This window comes from Tachyglossus aculeatus, chromosome 5 (genome assembly GCF_015852505.1).
Source record: "Tachyglossus aculeatus isolate mTacAcu1 chromosome 5, mTacAcu1.pri, whole genome shotgun sequence".
NCBI classification, from domain to species: Eukaryota; Metazoa; Chordata; class Mammalia; order Monotremata; family Tachyglossidae; genus Tachyglossus; species Tachyglossus aculeatus.
Window position 1 is genome coordinate 65,066,151 of NC_052070.1, and position 25,295 is coordinate 65,091,445.

General features: G+C 43.9%; 1 protein-coding gene across 1 annotated transcript in view; it reads left to right on the top strand.

Annotated features, from left to right (window-relative positions):
* The window catches only part of KLF13 (Kruppel like factor 13), a 99,875-nt gene extending 84,239 nt beyond the window's left edge, over nucleotides 1-15,636 (top strand). The window contains exon 2 of the mRNA XM_038746262.1: nucleotides 8,835-15,636. Within this exon, the coding sequence (XP_038602190.1) occupies nucleotides 8,835-9,127 (293 nt within the window). The 3' untranslated portion in view covers nucleotides 9,128-15,636. The remainder of the gene's footprint in view (nucleotides 1-8,834) is intronic.
* Nucleotides 15,637-25,295: the final 9,659 nt, after the last annotated feature.

Consider the following 25,295-nt stretch of genomic DNA (forward strand, 5'->3'; position numbering starts at 1 on the left):
GGGCTATTTTGTCACCGCTTTCTATTTTAATCATTATTATTATCTGGGATTTGAACCAGAATTTCACCCCCAATCACATCAAAGACACAGGTGTCCCACCGGAGGCCTGTGCTTTTAACAAACTGAAATGTTTTGTTATCTTAACATTTTCAAAGGGGGACACCCTATGTCTCAAAGTATGTTTAAAGTATGATTAACCAACACTGTTGAGCATTGAAAGTGTCTGAAGCAGAACAAAATACACAACGTGGGTTGCATTTTTTAAATGCTTGAGCATTCTTTCCCTTTTTTGGACTCTTACAAGCAATTTTTTTCCTTAAACCTTCTCATGTCACTCCTAAGGACTGACCTTTGCCTTGGCTGCTAAACTCTTCTATGGATATTTACAATAGGTCATCAGAATCAGAATTCAGTCACCACAGCCACGAGTGTCAGCCTCGGTTTTACCAACTCCCTCTCAAGGTTTAGTCTCTCTGTGATGATTTTCCAGTCAAAATCTAGGATGTGAATTCTGTCCACATCTGAGTTTCAAAATGCCCCAGTTTGGACTCAGGGAGCAAAGAGGAAATTTGCAGCAGTGTTGAAACCAGTTTTGGAAGGAACATCGTGTCCCTTTCGAGCTAACTCTTAGGCAAGAAAACCGTACTGGTTGCTTGTTCCCTGATAAGATTAGGCAGTCGACTCATAATCTCTCTATGTTTTTTTTTTAATTGCTTTCCTGTCAGGGAGAGAGAACATTTATATAACCTACCTGCACTGAAAAACCACATCCCCTCTGAATGGAGAGGCAGAGGCATCCTGATGATTTGCACACGTGGGTTTTATTTGGAGCAGTCAGCTTTCATGGTCATTATCAGAAGAAGCCACAGCTTTGGCCTTGGCTTTATTCTGATGCTCACAACCCAGGGAAGGCGGGACAAGGTTACAAAGTGCTAGCAACATGCAATCTTATCAGCTAGGCGAGAAAGTGTTTAGTACAGTGCTCTGCACACAAGAAGTGCTTGATAAATACGATTGATTGAAAGAATAAAAGTCAAATCATTTGCTCCGAGAACCTAACGGGGTAATCTGATGTTGGGATAGGAATGTTGAATCCCAGCCCTACCTCATTCAGTAAAGGCTAGTGCCACAGAAGTAGCCACAGCGTTTATTGCAATTCACTGTACTAAACTCTTGGAAATAAAAAACAAGCAAGGGACGTATTTCCCGTCCCACCAGGAGCCTCAACTTGAAAGTTTGAGGACCATGTGGGACAGGGACTGTGTCCGGCCTGATTATCTTTTATCTGCTTTGTTTCTGAACTGTACTTTCCAAGTGCTTAATACAGTGCTCTGCACACAGTAAGCACTCAATAAATATGATTGAATAAACAAATGAATACTACAGTGCTCAGTCCAGTGCTTGGCACAAATACCATTTGTGTCAGAAGTCATGGGTTCAAATTCCGGCTCCACCAATTGTCAGCTGTGTGACCTTGGGCAAGTCACTTAACTTCTCTGTACCTCAGTTACCTCATCTGTAAAATGGGGATTAAGACTGTGAGCCCCGCGTGGGACAACCTGATCACCTTGTATCCCCCTCCAGCGCTTAGAACAGTGCTTTGCACATAGTAAGTGCTTAACAAATGCCATCATTATTATTATACCATTATATTATTATTATTAAATTGTTAATATTGGTATTATTATCAGGATTCTGAAGAAACATAGGCCTAGATCTGCAATTTGGAGGGGCGGGGACAAGAAGCCTGGGGGATTATTTTGAGTAGTAGCCACAAAAGATGAGCAATAGTGGTTCCTCATTCTGAGGAAGCCAATAAAAGAAGCCACTTTAGGCCTAAGAGTTTGAGAAGGGAATAGAAAACAGCTGTCTAACACAGAATGGGGTGAAAAGAAGTTTAAGATTTGGCTTTAGGAGGGGACAGAACATGGGAAGGGAGATGGTACTCTCCCAATTGCTTAGTACAGTACTCTGCACTAAGTAAATTCCATTTGCTCAGTACAGTGCTTAGTAAATACCATTTCTTGATTGATTGATTCCTTAGGAAACATTAAACATATAATTTGACCTTGGGGTCCATTTGGGGGGAATGTTAATTAAAATAAAAAATGTGGTATCACTGTACTAACCACTGGACTAGATTCAAGATAATCCAGTGGACACAGTCCCTGCCCCATTAGGGACTCACAGTCTAAATGGGAGGGAGAACAGAACTTTAATCCCCATTTTACAGATGAGGAAACTGAGGCACAGAGAAGTTAAGGCCAAAGGCCAAATAGCAGACATCACAGAGCCAGAATTAGAACCCAGGTCCCCCGACTCCTAGGCCCATACTGTTTTCACTAGGCTACGCTGCTTCTCTTATCATCCCCATCAGCACTGAGAGGTAACAGCAGCCACAGCTACCATCTTAGGTGCACATAGTAAGCGCTTAACAAATGGCATTATTATTATTATTATAAGCACGGGATTCATGTTTTTTTGGCCCTCTAATGACTTCTAATGCAAGGAAATAGACCGCCCGAAGCCAAAAGAGTTCCCCTTCATTATTGGTGCCGGGCCAGTTGGTGACGGAACCTAGCGAGCCCACTGCCAACTGTATTTGGCTAGATTTGGAGGGGTCATAAAACACTCCCTGGGAAATGCTTGCCTGGCTGATAAAGTGGTAGGAGACCTTCATGGGCAGGAGATACTAGAACAAACTACATCCTCCCTGTGTCCTTCAAGAGTGCTCTCTTATCTGGAGGCCAAGGTAGAGCTAATGGAAGAGTCTGTGGGTTACAAATGCTAGAAAACAGAGTCCAGGGCACAAAGGCCTGGAAAAGTTGTTTTTTGTTGTTGTTGTTGTTGTTTTTTAATGTCCTCCCTTACCTATCCCTCCTGACAACTTGGCGCTTGAGGCCAATTAGAGTATTTAAGTATTGTGAAGAAATAAGACAGAATATTGTGCTCTTGCTTCCCAAGCTGTCTGCGCTCACACTCCAGGGAACATCCCCTGGGCCTCCCTGGCTGGGGGAGGTGGTGATTGAAGTGGGGAGTGCAGTTGGGCCTTTCTGAAAAACAAGCCGCTTTGAGAACAGAAAAGTACGAAATTCAGGACCGAGTTTGTTGGTTTTTTCTTTAGTGGTACTTGTGAAGCACTTACTGTGGGCCAGACTAAGCACTGTGATAGATAGAAGATAATCAGGTTGGACACAACCCTGTCCCACATAGGATTTAAAGTCTAAGTCAGAGGAAGACTTAATCCCCATTTTAGAGATGAGGTAACTGAGGCACAGAGAAGCGACTTACCCAAGGTCATGTGGCAGAGCTGAGATTAGAACCTCGGTCCTTCGACTCTCAGGTCCGGGCACTATCCACTAGGCCACACTGCTCTCTTCTACAAAGCCAGGTGTGACAATAATAATGATAATAATTAATAATAATTCTGGTACTTGTTAAGCGTTTACTATGTGCCAAGCACTTTTCTAAATGCTGCGGTAGATACAAGTTAGTCAGGTTGGACACAGTCCCTGTTCCTCATGAGGCTCGCAGTTTTAATCCCCATTTCATAGATGAAGTAACTGAGGCCCAGTAAGTGAAGTGACTTGCCCAAAGTCACATAGCAGATCAGTGGTGGAGCCGGGATTAGAACCCAGCTCTTCTGGCCATGCCCTATCCACAAAGTCACACTGCTTGTGGAACTCCTCACAAAACTAAACCAACAGGCCACAGCCAGCCCCATTGTCTCCCAGTTTGCATCATCATCATCAATCGTATTTATTGAGCGCTTACTGTGTGCAGAGCACTGTACTAAGCGCTTGGGAGGTACAAGTTGGCAACATATAGAGACAGTCCCTACCCAGTAGTGGGCTCGCATCGAGAGTGACTGGAAGAGACCATTGTGTCTACAAAGATTTCAGAGAATGGGGGGGGTGGGAAGTGGCGGCCGGAAGGGCCTCTTCTCGTTGCTACCTGCTGATGTTCTGGTTTATGGGAAATGAAACTTGTTTGGTGACAGGAATAGGAGTTGGCCAATTTGTGATCCTTCTAAATCTCATTTTCGCTAGTGCTTCTCTTTTAACGGACATTGCATTTTGTTAAAGGGTTATGTTAACCAAAAGGAGAGCGGAGTGATCAAGACTGGGGTTTAGGGATTATGGAGCACGACAAAGATTTCCCCACCAAGGGCACCACTTGGGTTCCCTTGGGTTCTGTCATGCCCGTCAGGCAGTTCTGCAACTGTGAATCTCAGAAACCCTTGGGGCTTTTAAACCCCTTTCCGTCACCCCCGCCACTCCCCTCCACATGCTTGCTGGCTGTGGAAGAGTGAATACAAAAGATGAACAAGCAAACAGTCCAAGAGCTAGAATGGGAGCTCGCTGTGGACAGGGAATGTGTCTGCTTGTTTCTGTATTGTACTCTCCCAAGCACTTAGTAGAGTGCTTTGCACACGGTCAGCACTCAGTCAATACGATTGAAAGAAGGAATGAATGAATAAAAGAACAACCCCTCTTCCACCTCCATTTCTCCATTCCTCTGGTTCTGTCAAAGACTACACCATTGCTATTTTAGGAGGAGAAATCATTAGGAAATAGAAGTTGTGCTTCATCTACTGATTTAAACTATGGAGCAGGTTATGGAGTAAGCGGCCTGTAGTTCGTTGATTTTTAAGGAGAGCCCTGGGTGTGCGTAGTCTTTGCTCTTTCACAGTGGGTCAATTTGCTCCTTACTTTAAGTTTGGGAAGTCACCATGCCGGATGAGCAACTCTATAATGGTGTTGCCAGATTTCCATTTCGAGAGTTTAGGCACCGGCATTCCTGGGAAGCAGCTGTGGATAGGGTGGAGTCTGAGACTCGGGAGGGATAAAAAATACCATGATCTCAGAGAAAAATTACCCCCTCTGTATGAGCTCACCCAACGCTTTTCAGGGAAGAAATGACTCCTCTAAAGCACTAGTATTGAGTCTGGTTAAATGTCTACAGTTTTGAGAAAGTCATGGGGAGTACAGGGCTTGGGTGGGAAGATGAGTTCTGTTTTGATGATGATTGTGGTATTTGCTAAGCAGTTACTATGTGCCAGGCAGGGACATGTTAAGTTTAATGTGGTGGCGGGACATCCAAGTAGAGATGTCTAGAAGACTGGCAGAAATGTGAGACTACAAGGAAGGAGAGAGGTCAGGGCTGGAGAGGTAGATTTGGGAATCTTCCGCATAGAGATGGTAGTTGAAGCTGTGGGAGCGAATGAATTCTCCAAGGAAGTTGGTGTAAATGGAACAACCTTCCCCTTCATATATAAAAACCTCTAAAGTCTTAGTAAAATCATATCTCCTAGAGGCCTTTCCCGACTAAGCTCTCTTTTCCCCCTCTCCATCTCCCTTCTGCGTGATCCTTGCCCTTGGATTTGTACCTTTAATTCACCCCCACCATCAGTCCCACTGCACTCAAGTACATATCCATAATATATTTTAATGTTTGTCTCCCCTTCGTGACTGTAAGCTCCTGTGTGAAGGGAACAGGTCTACCGACTCCTCTGAATTGTACTCTTCCAGGTGCTTTGTACAGTAGTTTGCATACAGTATGCACTCAATAAATACTGCTCAGTGGTTGAGAACTGAAAGGGACCCAGAACTGAGCTTTCAGGGTTTCCCACAGTTAGAGTGTGGGAGGCGGAGGAGGAACCTGTAACAGAAAATAGTACAGAATGCGCTCTCTAAATCAGCACTCAAATAGGCACAAGCAATGACTTTTTAGGGAAAAATATGAATAATTGTTTTGTGTCAATTCATTGGATGAAGGTGATATAAAAAAAATTTGTCCAAGGAGCCTAAATATCTTGAACTAGCTCTGATTAGCCGCCAGAGCCAAGCAGTGGGGGGGATGAGGAGAGGGAAAATGGGCATCGAAACAGCTGGAACATGGTTCTCAGACAATCAGTCGATCAATCCATTAAATGTTTTATTGAGTGCTTATTGTGATATTTGTTAAATACTTACTGTGTGGCAGGCACTGTTCTAAGCACTGGGGTGGATACAAGCAAATCGGATTGGACCCAGTCCCTGTCGCGTATGGGGGCAGGGATTATCTCTATTTGTTGCTGAATTGTACTCTCCCAAGCACCAAGTACAGTGCTCTGCACACAGTAAATGCTCAATAAATATGACTGAATGAATGAATGGGCCTTACCTTCTCAACCACCATTTTACAGATGAGGTAACCGAGGCACAGAGAAGTGAAGTGACTTTCCCAAGATCACACAGCAGACTAGTGGCGGAGCCGGGATTAGAACCCAGGTCTTTCTGACTCCCAGGCCATACTCTATAATAATAATAATGGCATTTATTAAGTGCTTACTATGTGCAAAGCACTGTTCTAAGTGCTGGGGAGGTTACAAGGTGACCAGGTTGTCCCATGGGGGGCTCACAGTCTTAATCCCCATTTTACAGATGAGGTAACTGAGGCGCAGAGAAGTTAAGTGACTTGCCCAAAGTCACACAGCTGACAATTGGCAGACCCTGGATTTGAACCCATGGCCTCTGACTCCAAAGCCCGGGCTCTTTCCACTGAGCCACGCTGCTTCTCAGTGTGCTTATCATGTGTAGAGCACTGTACTTAAGTGCTCGGGGGAGTACAGTATAGCAGAGTTGGTAGATACATTTAGACTTTTAGACTGTGAGCCCACTGTTGGGTAGGGACTGTCTCTATATGTTGCCAATTTGTACTTCCCAAGTGCTTAGTACAGTGCTCTGCACATAGCAAGCGCTCAATAAATGTGATTGATGATGATTGATGATGATACATTTTCTGCCCACCAGGAGCTTATAAATTAGAGCATCTATTGATTCTCCTGCTGTAGAGAGCTTTGAGATTAAGGGAAATATTCCAGTTCAGATTTCAGCTGACTTGTAGGCAGGGGGAGGAAATCAGTCAGTTGTATTTATTGAGTGTGTACTCTGTAAATACAAATACAGGGCAGTATACTAAGGGCTTGGGAGAGCCGACTTCTGGAGCTACTGTTTATGCTAATGATCCCAAATGGTCTTTCCTTATGAGAAAGGGAGGACAATATGCTGGTGTCCCAGAGCCTGAGGGAAGACAACAGAAGTCAATCTGTCACCGAATCCTTTCGGTTCTACGCTCACAACATTGCTACAATCCACCCTTTTCTCTCCATCCAAACTGCTACCATGCTGATCCAAGCACTTATCCTATCCCACCTTGACTACTGAATCTGCCTCCTTGCTGGCCTCCCGTCTCTCCCCACTCCAGTCCATACTTGGCTCTGATGCACAGATCATTTCTAAACAAAACTGTTCAGTCCATGTCTCCCCCATCCTTAAGAGAAGGTGGCTGTCCATCCACCTCTGCCTCAAACGGAAACCCCTTACCTTCAGCTTTAAAGCCGACAATTTATTTATTTATTTATTTTACTTGTACATATCTATTCTATTTATTTTATTTTGTTAGTATGTTTGGTTTTGTTCTCTGTCTCCCCCTTTCAGACTGTGAGCCCACTGTTGGGTAGGGACTGTCTCTATATGTTGCCAACTTGTACTTTCCAAGTGCTTAGTACAGTGCTCTGCACACAGTAAGCGCTCAATAAATACGATTGATTGATTGACAATCAGCTTGCCCCTCCTACCTCACCTCACTAATTTCCTACTACAGCCCAGCCCAGTGTATTTGTTAAGTGCTTACTATGTGCCAAGCACTCTTCTAAGCACTGGGGTAGATACAAGGTGATCAGGTTGTCCCACCTGGGGCTCACAGTCTTAATCCCCATTTTACAGATGAAGTAACTGAGGCATAAAGAAGTTAAGTGACTTGCCCAAAGTAGCACAGCTGACAAATGGTGCCGGCATTTGAACCCACGACTTCTGATTCCCAAGTTCGAGCTCTGTCCACTGTGCCATGCTGCTTCCCAGGTTGTACCCTCCCATGTGCTTAATACAGTGCTTTACACGTTGCACTCAGTAAATGCCATTGATTGATTTATTGAAAAAGAAAAGAGAATAGTCTTCCTGTCTAAATACCGTGAGGGCCTTGAGAGGCAGGTTAGAGCACGGGCCTGGGTGTCAGAAGTTTGTGGGTTCTAATCCCGGCTCCACCACTTAATAATAATTTTAATTTTGATATTTGTTAAGCGCTTACTATGGGCAAAGCACTCTTCTCAGTGCTGGGGAGGATACAAGGTGATCAGGTTGTCCCATGTGGGGCTCACAATCTTAACCCCAATTTTACAGATGAAGTAACTGAGGCACAGAGAAGTTAAATGACTTGCCCAAAGTCACACAGCTGACAAGTGGCAGAGCTGGGATTTGAATCCATGACTTCTGACTCCCAAGCCCGGGCTCTTTCCACTGAGCCACGCTGCTCCACTTGTCAGGTGTGTGACCTCGGGCAAGTCACTTCACTTCTCTGTCCCTCAGTTACCTCATCTATAAATATCTATTCTATTTATTTTATTTTGTTAGTATGGTTTTGTTCTCTGTCTCCCCCTTTTAGACTGTGAGCCCGCTGCTGGGTAGGGACTGTCTCTATATGTCGCCAACTTGTACTTCCCAAGCGCTTAGTACAGTGCTCTGCACACAGTAAGCGCTCAATAAATACGATTGATGATGATGATAAAGTGGGGATCGAGACTGAGCCCCCCCGAGGGATAGCGACTGTGTCCAACCTGATTTGCTCGCCTCCACCCCAGAGGTGCCTGGCACATAGTAAGCGCTTAACAATTACCTCAAGTATCATTATGATTATATAAATACCTAGGCGGAAAGCTCTTCCAAAACCTCGGAGCGAATTGGAGAGCAACAGCAGGCAGCTCTCGGTAACCCGGTGTCCATCTCTGTCCACAGGCGAGAGGCCCTTCGCCTGCAGCTGGGAGGAATGCGACAAGAAGTTCGCCCGTTCCGATGAGCTGGCCCGACACTACCGCACCCACACGGGAGAGAAGAAGTTCTGCTGCCCGATCTGTGAGAAACGCTTCATGCGCAGCGACCATCTGACCAAGCATGCCCGTCGCCACGCCAACTTCCACCCCAGCATGCTGCAACGTCGCAACGGCAGCAGCCCCAGGACGGGATCCGTCAGTGACTATAGCCGCTCAGATGCCAGCAGCCCGACGATTAGCCCTGCCAGTTCTCCGTGAACTTACCTGCACTGGACATCAGCACTTTGGGCCTCAGCAGAACCTAATACACTTTGTGGAGTTTGATTTGTGTTGCACACGTCTAGAGCTCTATTGCTTGTTGTCGGTGTTTCATTTTTTTTTAATAATTCAGTACGTTCCTGCCTCTCACTGCAGTTTCCAAGCAAATACTTTTCACCTCATCCAGTGGGTGGCTGAACTAACCTCACAAACGGACGGATCTTGGTGTTTCACTTAATAATGCCTACACCTGAATATCCCTTTGGTTTCATAGCCCTAGGCAGATGCCCTTGCTTCTTGTTGTTATTATTTTTTTTTAGAAAAAAATCACTTTAAAAAGCAAACAAAAAACAACTTTTCTTCACCTCAGGTGTAAAAGCAGTTTTGTAGAAACAAATTGCACAATAAAACACCCATATGAGTAAAATTCAACTGCGTTGAATTCCCCCCTCCCCTCTCTCAGGGATGGATATTTATGTTACACAATACGTACAATGAAGAGACACCCTTACTGCAGCCTTACTCTGTAAATAGATTTGCACTCAGAAGTTCTCCGTTGGATTCTCTCACACACTGGGAAAAAATAGGACTGGAATTGGGTGCCGGGCTCTTTGGCCCCGGGCTTCGCGATGGAAGCATGTTGATTTGCGTGATATAGGGGACCGCCAAGATGTCACTAAGCTGTCCATAAGGTGGCTTATTTGGGAATCTATAGCTCTGTTTTCTCTTTCCTCCCCGCGAGCCTCCCTTCTCTTCTGAGTGCTGAGTGACAGGAAGAAAATAACCCCTGTAATTCCTCCGTGGTGATTCTCCCAAACCCCGCTTCAGGTTCCAAAAACTTCCCATCCAAAAGTCATGAAATTCCAGCCTAGATTATTAAATCCGATGCCTTAAACTCGAGAGTCAAACGTAAGGAAACGCAGATATTCTGGTCCCCGCTTTTTACGGCAAGGTGGCGGAGACTCTTAACAGAGGCATTTCATCTTCTGTTTCTTCAGAAACTTCTCACCATGCCTCCCATTTTTACAAGTTGTCGCATTCTTAACAGTGCCTCTCCACTGACCATGAGACAAGCAAATTAGAATGAAACTTCAAAATCCCATCATTAAAAACAACTTTCCCCCTTTTGAAGTGCTGAGGAAACAGGGTAGTGACTGAGTACACAGACCCAAAATCCGATGATCAGGGTACTTTCAAACTGTGCAAGTTAATCCTAATTAGATGCGGAACTTTCTCAAGAAAGGAAGTTGCTGCATATTATTGCAACTTAACTGTGGTCATTGGTCAAAGCAAAAGCCTTTAATAGTATAACCTGAATTTTGACTGGAAAAATAAAGTATGTTTTTGATTTTTTGTGTGTGTCAAAAACTAGTTTAGCTCAACTGCATTACAAATTTCCCTGCCTAGATTCGTCAAGCGGCATCACAGTTGCTGCTAAGGCATAATACTTTCAATTAAAAGAGGATACTGTAAATGCTTTACAAATGATATTCTGCAACAAAAGACCAGAACATTGTGATGTAGAGCATTTTCCCATTGATAACTCAAAGATGTTCCTGGAAATATGGACAGTGAAAGCTGCCATTTGGGTTTTTTTTTTAATTCTGAGAAAAAAGTGGCTAAAATACTGCAGTGAATTCCGTGTCCCCCATCTCCCCTCACCCTCGCCCCAGTGCATTATTGTCACCATGCTAACTGGTGTCATTTACTCTAATCCTTTTCACACCACCACTTTTTTTGTGACAACGGAGGACTCAATTTAGCCCTTTGGATGCCAACAAAATAGGAGGCAGATTCTCTGCCATCCATTGTATCTGGTGGCACTGGCCAGTCCACTACCACCGGTTCGCTGCCTCTTTCAAAATGGGCATTGGCAGCGTAGAAAGGACAGGCTCTGGGTGTTTTACTGAAAAAATTCATTCCCCTCTGTCAGGGTAGAAATGGCCATTGAGCAGTGCAATGGTCAGCGTTGTTAATAAATCTTCTTCTGTTTAGCTGGGTTAGTTCCGATGGCGTGTCTTGAATTTGGGTGCTTTGGGATTATAATCGTTTTGCATTTTTTCCTATTACTGTAAAAATTAACATGCCATCGAGTGTAGCATAGTGAAGAAAAAAAAACCCTATATACCAACCTGCTGTTTGTTATAAAGTGAATCCCTCCACATTCCAAAGGAGTTTCCAATTCCTATCTTATTTGCTGCTTTGCATTGTTCCAGTTTGCCAGTTTCCAATTTTGTACTGTATATTAACTGTGATAGGCTAATAATATGTTATAGGTTTGTAAGTAGTGTGATGGGTACTTGCGTATAACATTTGCAATGTTCATAATACCTTGCAATCTGTTTGGGTTGTATGTTTGGTGGCTTGAAGCACACATTTCAGTATTTTTACGTATTTTCATTTCCGACGTCACCGTCTTACTTTTCTAATGAATTGTTGTCACATTAGGCTGGGCCTTTTGGCTTAAGGAGCAATCTGAGAATGAGAAACAATGGGACACGTTTGTATTGTAGTGAAAAGTTAAGTTTGGGTTGTGGATCATTTAAAGGGCTGCCTCCCTCGGTAGCTCTCAGGAAGGGAAAAGCCACGTTGGAGCTCCGAAGGACAATTTTGTAACGTTTTCAAGCCTTTTTATATGATATTCAGATAAAAATCTGCATTTTAGAGACATTTCAGGTATCAGGAATTCACATTCCAGGCTCTGCTACACTGGTTCAAAAGGTCCTTTTGTGCCTTGTCACTAAGGGAGTCTTGAAGGCAAGCAGAGTGAATGCTATAATAATAATGATGATGGCATTTATTAAGCCCTTACTATGCGCAAAGGGCACCCACTTCTAAAGCCATTCGTTAGGGATGAAATCAATGATCCTTCAAGTTATTAACATAATGTGACAATGGAGATGCATTTCAGACAATACATCCGCCCAGATAGGAAACGCATAGAAAATGGTGGCTGCTCAGAGAGTCCACGTGTCTTTACAGAGGAGATGAGCGTGTCTGTGTTATCTATTCAGCTGGGAATTTGTTTTTCCAAAGAAAGCACTTTGTTTCATTTTGTTTTTCTTTAAACAATCCTGTGTCTAGTGCCTTTCTGTCTCAAGGAAGGGTGACATTGCCTTAACGTATGATTTCTTGTATCACGTAAGCTAGGAAAGGAACTTAGAGTAGATCCACTGCGCGGAACTGAGTTGATTTCTCTCAAGTCTTGTGTAAAGTCTCTGTGGCCTCATTTCAGTTTCCCACATCAGTTTCATGCCCTGCCCCATAAATGAGGCTGAAGAGCTGTGTGTGGGGTGAAGCCAGAGGCACACCGATGGCTCTACTAGCTGATATGGGCAAGCAATGGGCCTTAACACTTTTTCCCTTCTTCTCAACTCCTTGTGCTTTAATTTGCTAAGGTGGAGGGAACGAAAAATTTAAGAAATCTTGGGCCACGTTCCGTTAGAATTAGTCTAGGAGATTTCCATTTCTCCACAAATAAAATCTGAACGTGCAGGCTAGGCATTTTGCGATCAGCATTTATAAAAAGAAAATTGCCGGTCTTTTCTCCGACAGCTCTATAGAAACCAGTTTAAACTGAGAAAGGGAATTTAAGATTCCACCAGAATCGAACAGCAACGTCCTTCCCACTTGTAGTCTTTCGTCCTTAATTTGTAAGCGTTTGGGCCTGCCTGTTGGTTTCGGGCTGGGACGGGAACCAGAAATCTGGAAATAGTGAAAAAACGAGACATGATTTTTGCGGCGTTTTTCAGCTCTGCCAAACCAGGGAGAGCTGGAAATCTCACAAAGCAGCTGGTCCTTTAAATTTCCAGCCTGATTCCTCCCACCAAAGAGGTACTGAGAAATGTCTGTCTCTGAGGGCAGGGATCATGTCCATGAACTCCCCTGAAATGCTTAGTGCAGTGCTCTCTGATTCCTGATTCCTCAGTAAATACTATTGATTGACTAATTGATGGAATCTGTCACTTCATAATGTTCACCCTAGACCATTTAAAACTTGCTATGCAAACAAGGCCTTTCTCAATTGGGTCGTGTACAGTCGAACTGCCATGTTGTCAGTCAATCAATCAATCGTATTTATTGAGCGCTTACTGTGGGCAGAGCAGTGTACTAAGCACTTGGGAGAATACAATATCACAATATAACAGAGAGCGTAGACACATTTTCTGCCCACAACAAGCTTACAGTCTAGAGGACTAGAGAACTTATACATTATTTCATACTTTTTAAAGTCCTTGGACATATTTTCAAGCAAAATATTTTGTATATACATAGGATTAGATTCTACATAGTCTACACTATGCTGACAAAAAAAAATTATTTCTCCAAGTCCAGGGACCTATATCTAGGTATTGAAACGTAGCTTCAGGGATAAATTTGCACTTGAGAGCAGTCCTCTCCCGTCTTGGTTTTCACATTGATTTTCATGTATCCAAAGACCCAATTTGACCCCAGCTGTTTTCCGGAGGAAGCACTGTTTGGGGGAAAAAAAAAAAAAAAGGAAAAAAAAGCTCCTCTGTGGGCAGACTGATTTGAAATGGAGAAACTGAATGCTTTTCTTCTACCCGACACCTCAAAAATAACTCAATCTGAGGCCTGGGTTTGCGCGCTGTGGTGTGAGACCCACAGTCCGGAAATGCTTTTCCTCCCGGCCTAACCTGAATTTTGTTCCAACGCGGCAAAAGGATTTGGAATCCCTGTTGTTTCAGTCATCCTGACGAATTACCCCTCAGCAGTGCTCAAATACAACTTTTAATAAAGTACCACCACCACTAGTATGACAACGGATTCGCCAAGACTCATTTTGGGGGTCAAATTGCAACCAGTAGGGAATGGGAGGGGTACCTATTATGCATTTTTCTAACCAAATAACAGAAACCTATTTTCATATATTGTAAACTGATTTTCTTTTTCAGTGTGTTCCACTGACTATCATTTCACCTTACCATTCTGTTTTTTTAGGACGTTAACTTGGTCACTGTTGGAATCGTGCATTCATGAAAGCATATATTTTACAAACATTTTGAAGCTCGCCTCCATTCGTGACAAGAGCATCCTGTGGTGAGAGCCTCGTGGCTATGTTTTCATATCGCTCTTCTAGCTTTACAAGTACATTGTTTGAAATGACATCTAGCTCTTCAAGGCCCCTCTGTACAGCTTTAAAATCTTAATACTTTAATCCCGAAGAAGTTTAGACCTTTTTTTTCTCTGTGGGTGCAGCCAGTGTGGGCACAGGAAGTAGCCTGGGATGTTTGAGTAATGTTCCTCTTTCGTATTGATTTCCTTTTACTTCCCATTCCCCAGAGGAGAAGATTAGAGTTCTACCATGGGAATTACGAGTTTTTACCACAACATGGTGAATGCATCCACCCCCTCCCAAAGAAAAGAGAAATAAAGGAAACATTCTGTGTAGTAAAGGGTAGGGCTACTCTAGTAAAGTATCTGGATGATTCAGACCTAGATTTATACTGAATTATCCAGTTTATCTCAGGTAGAAGTCACTTTTCGACCTGAATGACCCAGATGTTATTCATGTAGACTCAGCCAATGCCCACCACCCTGAACCTTTGCTCAGAAAAATAAAATAAAAAACATGGATTTTTTTCCTACCTCTTTGATCCTGATTGGTATTCCATGTTATCGTGTTTCATGTCAGTCAAGAGAAAGGCAAATCAACTGGGAGACCATTTCCCCAGAGCATGGCACAGGCTAAGAATTGGGTTTCTTAGAAGAGGCTGACAAACTGACTCTGTGGTTCTCCTAAGATCCCAGTTTGGATGCCGATACCCTCATTCACCCCGGCAGAAACAGAGAGCGGAAGCTGTCTCTATGCAGCTATTAGGGATGGGCAAAATGCAAGGTTCAAAGGGTTGGAGTGACTTTGTATATCTACTGTGGATTGCAGGGAAGAGAAAATAGCACTACTTTTCTACTCCTGGTGAATGAAAACGAAACAATTTTAAGGCACCTACTGACCTGGACTATAGCTGTATGTCACACTAGAGAACATCTTCACAGTGCAACTATGCAGAGTTTTATTGTTGAGGCTTGTAAATGACCATACAAACACACCCAAGTGTGTATAGACACATGCACAAGGCGCCAAACTCTCCTTAGATACTTGTACAAAGCTCTCTGAGAAACCCAGGGGACATCGTCTCAGAGAAAGAGGCTTAAAGGACTCTAAGGAGAATCCCAGGATCCTAGAACATTTTCATCAAGAGCATTATTCTCACCTTCCCGCTGGACATTTTTTTATCAGCAACACACCAATGCTTCCAAAGGTCACTTTTTAACTTTCCAAATCACTACATTGAAGTATTACAGTTGTACAGTTATGCCGGCCTATTCTTGCTCTGCTGTAACTTTTTATGTATTTTGTACTGCATAGATTATATATTGTAATGATGTCCTATGCAAAAAGAAAAATTAACAGAATTGTAAAATATATTGTCTTAACTTGTATGCATGGTTAGTGATGTTTACATTTTGAAATAAAAATTTATAATGAAGTTAGTTTAAATTGATCTGATTTTTTTAAGGGGGAGGTTTGATTCCTGGTTATTTAAATGGCCACAAAAAAAAATCCTTTGAAATTCAGGCATATTTGCTAGAGAAACAGAAAATGGGTGGAAGATGTCAAGTCTTTAGATCTTCAGTATTTTTATGGACAGTGGCATTTTGAGAGATTGATCACCATTTCCCCATACTAGAACTAATGCATCCTGGAAAAATAGCCTGAACCACAACTAAATGACAATGTACTCAGGAAAGAGAGTCATGTTATTGTTGTCTGTCAATCAATCAATGAATCAACCGATTTTTTTGATTGAGTGCTTATTGTTTACAGAGCACTGTACTAAGTTGGAACAGTACAATAGAAGTGGTAAGTACGATTCCTCCTGTCTAGGAATTTACGATCGAGAAGGGGAGACAGGGATTAAAATAAATTTTGGAGAGGAAAAGTAGGAAAGTATAAAAATGTGTACGTAAGTGCTGTGGGGGTGGGATGAGGATCAAAATATTTAATGGGTACAGATCCAAGTGTGTAAATGACACAGAAGGGAGGGAAAATAGGGTGGGGAGATTAGAGGTTAGTCAGGGAAGGCTTCTTGAAGGAGATACTATTTTAGCAATCAACTAATCATATTTATTGAGCACTTTCTGTGTACTGGGTTAATGTACTAAGTGCTTGGGAGAGTATACAACACAACGATATAACAGACACATTCCCTGCCCACAACGAGTTTACGGTCTAGGACTTGGAAGTTGGAAAACAGTGGTTTCTGTTGGATATGAAGGGGGAGGAGGTTTGAGGCAGAAGGGAGGAGAAGGGCAAGGGGTCAACAGTGAGAGGTAAGACTGAGGCTCAGTAAATAGTTTGAAGCTGGAGGAGCGAAGTGTGTGGGCTGGGTTTTAGTGGGAGAGGAATGAGGTTAGGTGGGATGGGAAGAGCTGATAATACCTTAAAGCTGATGGTGAGAAGCAGCATGGCATAATGGCTAGAGCTTGGGAGTCAGAAGGTCATGAGTTCTAATCCTGGCTTGGCCACTTGTCTGCTTTGTGACCCTGGGCAAGTCACTTCACTTCTCTGGGCCTCAGTTACTTCGTTTGTAAAATGAGGATTGAAACTGTGAACCGCGTGTGGGACAGGGACTGCGTCCAACCCGATTTGCTTGTATCAACCACAGCACTTAGTACAGTGCCTGGTACATAGCTAAGCACTTAAAAAATGTCAACATTATTATTATTATCATCATTATTATGGTGAGGCACTTCTGTTCGATGTGCATGAGCTGCAGAGTGCTGCTGACTGAATTCCAGATATCAGACCCGCCTCATCCATCTCAAGTTTATCCTTCTAGACTGTGAGCCCACTGTTGGGTAGGGACCGTCTCTATATGTTACCGACTTGTATTTCCCAAACAGTTAGTACAGTGCTCTGCACACAGTAAGTGCTCAATAAATATGATTGAATGAATGAATGAATGAATCTCTCTCCATATCTCTCTCTCCCCCTCCCCTCTGCAGCTTCCACAGTTCACTGCTGCCTCCTCGGGAAATTTAGACATCAAGGTTCAGAATCTGGTGCTGGGGAGACACACTGAACTAACGGTTCTTCATTCATTCATTCATTCAATCATATTTATTGAGCGCTTAATGTGTGCAGAGCACTGTACTAAGCGCTTGGGAAGTACAAGTTGGCAACACATAGAGACGGTCCCTACCCAACAGCGGGCTCACAGTCGAGAAGGGGGAGGCAGAGAACGAAACAAAACATATTAACAGAATAAAATAAATAGAATAAATATTTACAGATGAGATGACTGAGGTCCGGAGAATCCAAGCGACTTATCCAAGGTCACACAGAAGACACGTGGTGGAGCCCAGATTAGAACCCAGGTCCTCCGGACTCCCAGGGCCTGTGCTCTATTCCCTAGGTTCATGCTGCTTCTCTACTGATGCCAAGGGTGGGGAGGGGCAGGGGGGACAGGTGGTATTGGGGAGTGGGCTGCCCAGTGGCAGAGGCGTGCTGGGAATGACAATAATAATAATAATAATAATAGTTCTTGTTAAGCGTTTACTACGTGCCAAGCACCGTTGCAAGCGCTCAGATAGATATAAGTTAATAAAGTTGAACTCAGGCCCTGTCCCACGTGGGGCTCACATTCTTAATCCCCATTCGCAGATGAGGTAACTGAGGCCCAGAGGAGTTTAGTGACTTAATAATAATAATGATTATTCTGTAAACTAGGCCCAATAATTCCTATGTAAATAAAAGGAGTTTTCCCAAGTGGGGGTATTTTTTTTAACTCCCAGTATCCATTCGGATGAGTGTTAAAACATCAGGATATTGCTGTTAGGAGGTGTTAGCAGCAGAGGGATCTCGTGGTCTGAAATTACCACCTCTGACACCTAGGACTGCTCAAAGAGGTGGGAAAGATACAGTCTTCTTCCTTCCTGGTAACTTTTACATGACTTCTAGCTAATGCTTGAAATGAATGTTGGGGCTTCATGCTGAGATGCTAGCGTCTCTTGTAGTATAGAATTCACAAGTCATATTGCATACCACAGCACACAAAATGTGCACTATTTCACTCAATGAATATTGTGTACAACATCACTTTTTAAAGGTATTTGTTAAGCACTTACTATGTGTCAGGCACTGTTCTAAGCGCTGGGGGAGATACAAGTTAATTAGGGCAGACACTGTCCCTGTCCCACATGGGGCTCACGGTCTGTTAGACCCTTGAATTTGAATTTATTAGGACTGTATCTAGTCCTTGCATTTATTAGAGCCTAAACTGCTTGTGGACAGGGAACGTGCCTGCCAACTCTATTGTACTCTGCCAAGCACTGAGTAGAGTGCTCTGCACAGACTAAGTGCTCAATTAATGGAATTGATTGATTATTTAGTGCTTATCTCTAAAGTATATCCTCATTCCAGCTCCTTTGTTAATAAGAGTTGGTCATCAGCACAGTGTAGAAGTTCAGTGAACAGTGAACAAAGGGAACTCCAGGAGAGCAAACACCTAGGTTAGAAAATATTAAGTGGAGGAAGGAGATTTCTTAAAGAGCATCATCAGCACTGCCGCTATAGCTATTCAGAGATCAAATTATTGAGCTATTTCCCGGCCAATTCGTGCCCAAAGCCAAATTGATTTCCTCCTCTAGACGGCAAGCTCCTTGTGGGGGAACATGTTCCCCAGCTCTGTTGCATTGCACTTTCCTGAAATTTAGTATGATGTTTTGCACACACTAAATCCTCAATCAATTAATGATATTTACTGAGCACTTACTGTTTGCTGAGGACTGTACTAAGCGAGTGTGTGAGTACAATAAAACAGAGTTGGTGGCACCCTCACTGCCCTCCAGGAACTTACATTCTTGGGGAGGTTAGGGGAGGGGCATATATTAAAATAAATCAGGGATACGTGCAGAAGTGCTGTGGGGCTGAGGCTGTGGTGAATATCATCATCATCATCATCATCAATCGTATTTATTGAGCGCTTACTGTGTGCAGAGCACTGTACTAAGCGCTTGGGAAGTACAAGTTGGCAACATATAGAGACAGTCCCTACCCAACAGTGGGCTCACAGTCTAGAAGGGGGAGAAAGAGAACAAAACCAAACATATTAACAAAATAAAATAAATAGAATAGATATGTACAAGTAAAATAAATAAACAAATAGAGTAATAAATATGTACAAACATATATACATGTATACAGGTGCTGTGGGGAAGGGAAGGAAGTAAGATGGGGGATGGAGAGGGGGACAAAGGGGAGAGGGAGAGAGGGGGAGTGAATAGAGGGTAGGGAAAATTAGGGCATAGTCAGGGAAGGCCTTTTGGAGGAGAAGTGATTTTAATTACATTTTCAAGGTGGGGGGAGAGGTGGTCTGTCCTATACAAAGGGGAAAGGAGTTCCAGGCTAGAAGGAGGCTCTGGGCCAGGGATTGGCTGTGAGCTAGATGAGATCGAGGTACAATCGAGGTTGGCATAGGAAGAGCGAAACGTGAGGCCTGAGTTATAGTCCTCTAGACTGTAACCTCATCCTCTAGCCTGCAAGCTCACTGTGGGCAGGAAGTGTGCCTTATGTTGTACATTGTAGAGAAGCAGCGTGGCTCAATGGAAAGAGCCCGGGCTTTGGAGTCAGAGGTCATGGGTTCAAATCCTGGCTCTGCCACTTGTCAGCTGTGTGACTTTGGACAAGTCACTTAACTTCTCTGGGCCTCAGTTCCCTCATCTGTAAAATGGGGATTAAGACTGTGAGCCCCCTTGGAACAACCTGATCACCTTGTAACCACCCCAGTACTTAGGACAGTGCTTTGCACATAGTAAGCGCTTAATAAATGCCATCATTATTGTTATTATTACTCTCCCAAGCGCTTAGTACAGTGTTCTCCACACAGTAAGCAGTCAAATACTCTTAACTGACTGACGGTCTAGTAGGAAATCAGGAAATAGGAATGAGCCGATTGATTGATTGAGCTAGAAGCTGACATAGAGGCCTATTTTGACGAGGGAAAAGCACTGCCAAGCCCCATTCTGACATTTTCACACAAATGAAGCCAAGCTGGAGTACCAAGACATGCCCTTTCCCAGGATTCCAGCCAGTTCCATGGCCATACAGGCCTGGGCCAAACTTGGCAACAGCTCCAGAAACACCTCATTAACCAGCGGTGGGGGTGGTCAGGCCTGGAGGCTCACAGAAGCCATAGCAGCACTTTGCCTTTGTGTCTCCTGGGACTGGCGAGGTGAGGAAGTGGGTTGATAACTGTTGGAAAGGAATGAAAAAGGAGGAAAAGAGTGGTGACTCTGTAGGAGTCTCAAAGGCTGGGTGAAAATCTGCAGCACTGCCTCCTGGTTTCCCTAAGACCTCCTCCCACTTTTCCTGATCCACATTCCACCTCTTCCAAGTTCCAAGGCCCAGTTTGAGAAACGCCTTTTGACTGTAATTTCATTGGGTAGGGACCGTCTCTATATGTCGCCAACTTGTACTTCCCAAGCACTTAGTACAGTGTTCTGCACACAGTAACTGCCCAATAAGTACGATTGAATGAATGAATGAATTGCGCACAGGGACTGTACCTCGCAGATCTGTTGTATTGTACTCTCCCAAGCACTCAGTGCTCAGAAAACACCATTGATTGACTGATTGATTGAAAGAGATTATCACCTATTTGTTCCTTGTACATGTGGCAGCCTGACAATTACTGCCATTTACACACACACACACACACACACACACACACACACACACACACACACACACACACACACACACACACACACACACATATATATACAGAAAAACCCTTCTCTAAATTCAGGGACAACCTCCCACCAGCCCTTCACCTCTCATTGATAATACTAATACTACTACTGCTACTACTACTACTGCTACTACTACTACTACTACTACTACTACTAATAATAATAATAATGGCATTTGTTAAATTCTTACTATGTGCCAGGCACTGTACTAAGCGCTGAGGTAGATAAAAGCTAATCAGGTTGGACACAGACCGTGGGCCAGGGGCTGGCCCATATGGGGCTCACAGACTCAATCCCCATTTTACAGAGACGGTAACTGAGTCACAGAGAAGTAAAGTGACTTGCCCAGGGTCACACAGCAGACGAGTGGTGGGGCCAGGATTAAAACTCATGACCTTCTGACTCCTGGGCCCATGCTGTAGCCACTAGGCCATGCTGCTACTTCTTGCTCCAGGCAATGTCCTGATAGAGTCAGAATGTTGTCTCAGGAAATGCAATATTCATTCTTTCAATTGTATTTATTGAGCACTTACTGTGCTCAGAGCCCTGTACTAAGAGCTTGGGAAGTACAAGTCGGCAACATATAGAGAAGGTCCCTACCCAACAATGGGCTCACAGTCTAGAAGGGGGAGACAGAAAACAAAACATGTGGACAGGTGTCAAGTCGACAGAACAAACAGAATTAAAGCTAGATGCACATCATTAACAAAATAAATAGAATAGTAAATATGTACAAGTAAAATAACTAGAGTAATGAATCTGTACAAATATATACACACGTGTTATGGGGAGGGGAAGGAGGTAGGGCGAGGGGGATAGGGAGGAGGAGATGAAAAAGGGGGCTCAGTCTGGGAAGGCCTCCTGGAGGAGGTGAGCTCTCAGTAGGGCTTTGAAGGGAGGAAGAGAGCTAGCTTGGCGGATGTGCGGAGGGAGGGCTTTCCAGGCCGGGGGAGGACGTGGGCCGGGGATCGAAGGCAGAACAGGCAAGAACGAGGTAAAACTTCATTTAAACTATTTTCCTTTCAGAAGGCAGAAGGCATACTGATTCTGAGGCCAATTACATGAAGCAGAAACAATCAATCAATCAATCATATTTATTGACTGCTTAATGTATGCAGAGTGCTGTGCTATGCACTTACAAGAGTACAGTATAATAGAGTTGGCGGACATATACCCTGTGCAGTAGGAGCTGTCTCCAGTAGGAGACAGACATTAATATGAATAAACCACGGATATGTACCTAAGTGTTGTGGGGCTGAGAGTGGGGTTAATATCAGTTCTTAAGGTTCTTAAAGGGGTCAGATCCGAGTGCAAGGACAACTCAGAAGGGAGTGGAAAAAGAGAAACTGAGGGTTTATTGAGGGAAGGCCTCTTGGAGGAGGTGTGATTTTAATAAGGCTTTGAAGGTGGGGAGAATTGATCATTTGTCAGATATAATAATAATAATGATGGCATTTATTAAGCACTTACTATGTGCAAAGCACTGTTCTAAGCACTGGGGAGGTTACAGGATGATCAGGTTGTCCCATGGGGGGCTCACAGTCTTAATCCCCATTTTACAGATGAGGGAACTGAGGCCCAGAGAAGTGAAGTGACTTGCCCTAAGTCACACAGCTGAAAATTTGTGGAGCCGGGATTTGAACGCATGACCCTGGACTCCAAAGCCCGACCCTGGGCTCTTTCCATGAAGAGGGAGGCAGTTCCAGCCCAGAGGCAAGACGTGGATGAGATGTTGGGGGCAATATAGATGAGATCGAGGTACAGTCAATAGATTAGCATTAGAGGAGCAAAGTGTGCACTTCGGGTTAGAGTAAAAAAGAAGAGAGGTAAGGTAGGAGGGTTCAAGGTGATTGAATGTTTTAGAGTCAATGGCAAGGAGTTTCTGCTTGAGGAGAATGGACAACTACTGGAGATTCTTGAGGAGTGGGGAAACATGGTCAGAAGATTTCTTGTAAAAAAATGATCTGGGCAGCAGAGTGAACTAAGAACTGGATTGGGGAGAAACAGCAGGCAGAGAGATCAGCAAGAAGGCTGATGCAGTAATCAAAGTGGGGTAGGACAAGTGCATGGATTAATGTAGTAGCAGTTAGGATGGACAGGAAAAGGTGGATTTTAGCTACGTTGTGAAAGCACAACAGACAGGGTTTTGTGACAGATTGAATACGTGGGTTGAATGAGAGAGATGAGTCGAGGATAATGCCAAGGTTATAATACTAGGATGATGGAAGTAATAAAGTTGCAAAGCAAGCGTTTAAAAAAAATGATGTCACCTGATGGTATTAAAGTACAAAAAATTCATTCATTCATTCATTCAATCATATTTGTTGAGCACTTGCTGTGTGCAGAACACTGCACTAAGCGCTTGGGAAGTACAAGTTGGCAATATATAGAGACGGTCCCTAGCCAACAATGGGCTCACAGTCTAGAAGGGGGAGACAGATAACAAAACAAAACATGTGGACAGGTGTCAAAATCATCAGAATAAATAGAATTAAAGCTGTATGCACATCATTAACAAAATAAATAGAATAGTAAATATGTACAAGTAAAATAGAGTAATAAATCTGTACAAACATATATACAGGTGCTGTATATATATATATATATATATATACATATATACAGCATATATATGCATATATATATATATACACATACATATATATATATATACATGTATACGGGGGAAGGGAAGGAGGTAGGGCAGGGAGGATGGGGAGGAGGAGAGGAAAAGGGGGGCTCAGTCTGGGAAGGCCTCTTGGAGGAGGTGAGCTCTCAGTAGGGCTTTGAAGGGAGGAAGAGAGCTAGCTTGGTGGATGTGCGGAGGGAGGGCAATCCAGGCCAGAGGGAGGACGTATGCCGGGGGTTGAAGGCGGGACAGGCAAGAACGAGGCCTGGTGAGGAGGATAGCGGCAGAGGAGCAGAGGGTGTGGGCTGGGCTGGAGAAGGAGAGAAGGGAGGTGAAGTAGGAGGGGATGAGGTGATGGACAGCCTTGAAGCCAAGGGTGAGGAGTTTTTGCCTGATGCGTAGGTTGACTGGTAGCCACTGGAGATTTCTGAGGAGAGGAATAACATGCCCAGAGCGTTTCTGCACAAAGATAATCTGGGCAGCAGAGTGAAATATAGACTGAAGTGGGGAGAGGCAGGAGGATGGGAGTTCGGAGGAGGCTGATGCAGTAATCCAGTAAGGATAGGATGAGAGACTGAACCAGCAAGGTAGCGGTTTGGATGGAGAGGAAATGTTGGATCTTGGTAATGTTGCAGAGGTGAGACCGGCAGGTTTCAGTGATGGATTGGATGTGTGGGGTGAACGAGAGAGCGGAGTGGAGGATGACACCAAGGTTGAGGGCTTGTGAGACGGGAAGGATGGTAGTGCCATCTACACTGATGGGAAAGTCAGGGAGAGCACAGGGCTTGGGAGGGAAGATAAGGAGTTCAGTCTTCGACATGTTGAGTTTTAGATGGTGGGCAGACATCCAGATTGGGATGTTCCGAAGGCAGGAGGAGACACGAGCCTGAAGGGAGGGAGAGAGAGCAGGGGCAGAAATGTAGATTTGACTGTAAGCTCATTGTGGGCAGAGAACGTGTCTACCAGCTCTGTTAGACTGTACTCTCCCAGGCACTTATTACAGTGCTCTGCACACAGTAAGCGCTCAAAAAATATGATCAATCAATTGATTGATAGCTGCCTCATCTGTTCAAAATGAAGGAGAAGCTAATATGTTCATCCCCTCGGTCCCAATGTCATGGGAGTAATAGCCTCTCTTGCCTTCTGGACCTCTCACTCTTCCCCATTCCTTTCTTCTTTCTTTTTTTTCTAATGGCATTGGTTAAGTGATGACAATGTGCCAGGCAGTGTACTAAGCGCACGACTGAGCCCCCTCCTTCCTCTCCCCCTCCCCATCCCCCCCACCCTACCTCCTTCCCCTCCCCACAACACCTGTATATATGTTTGTACTGTTTTATTACTCTATTTATTTTACTTGTACATATTTACTATTCTATTTATTTTGTTAATGATGTGCATCTAGCTTTACTTCTATTTATTCTGATGACACTTGTCCACATGTTTTGTTTTGTTGTCTGTCTCCCCCTTCTAGACTGTGAGCCCGTTGTTAGGTAGGGACCATCTCTTTGTATTGCCAACTTGTACTTCCCAAGAGCTTAGTACAGTGCTCTGCACACAGTAAGTGCTCAATAAATACAATTGAATGAATGAATGAATGAATATGAGATTATCAGGATGCACTCTCTGTCTCACATAGGGCTCACAATCTTAATCCCCCGTTTTACAGATGGGGTAACTGAGGCACACAGAAGTTAAACAATTTGTCCAGGGTCACGAAACAGACAGGTGGAGGAGCCCGGGTTAGAAACCAGGTCCTCCGTG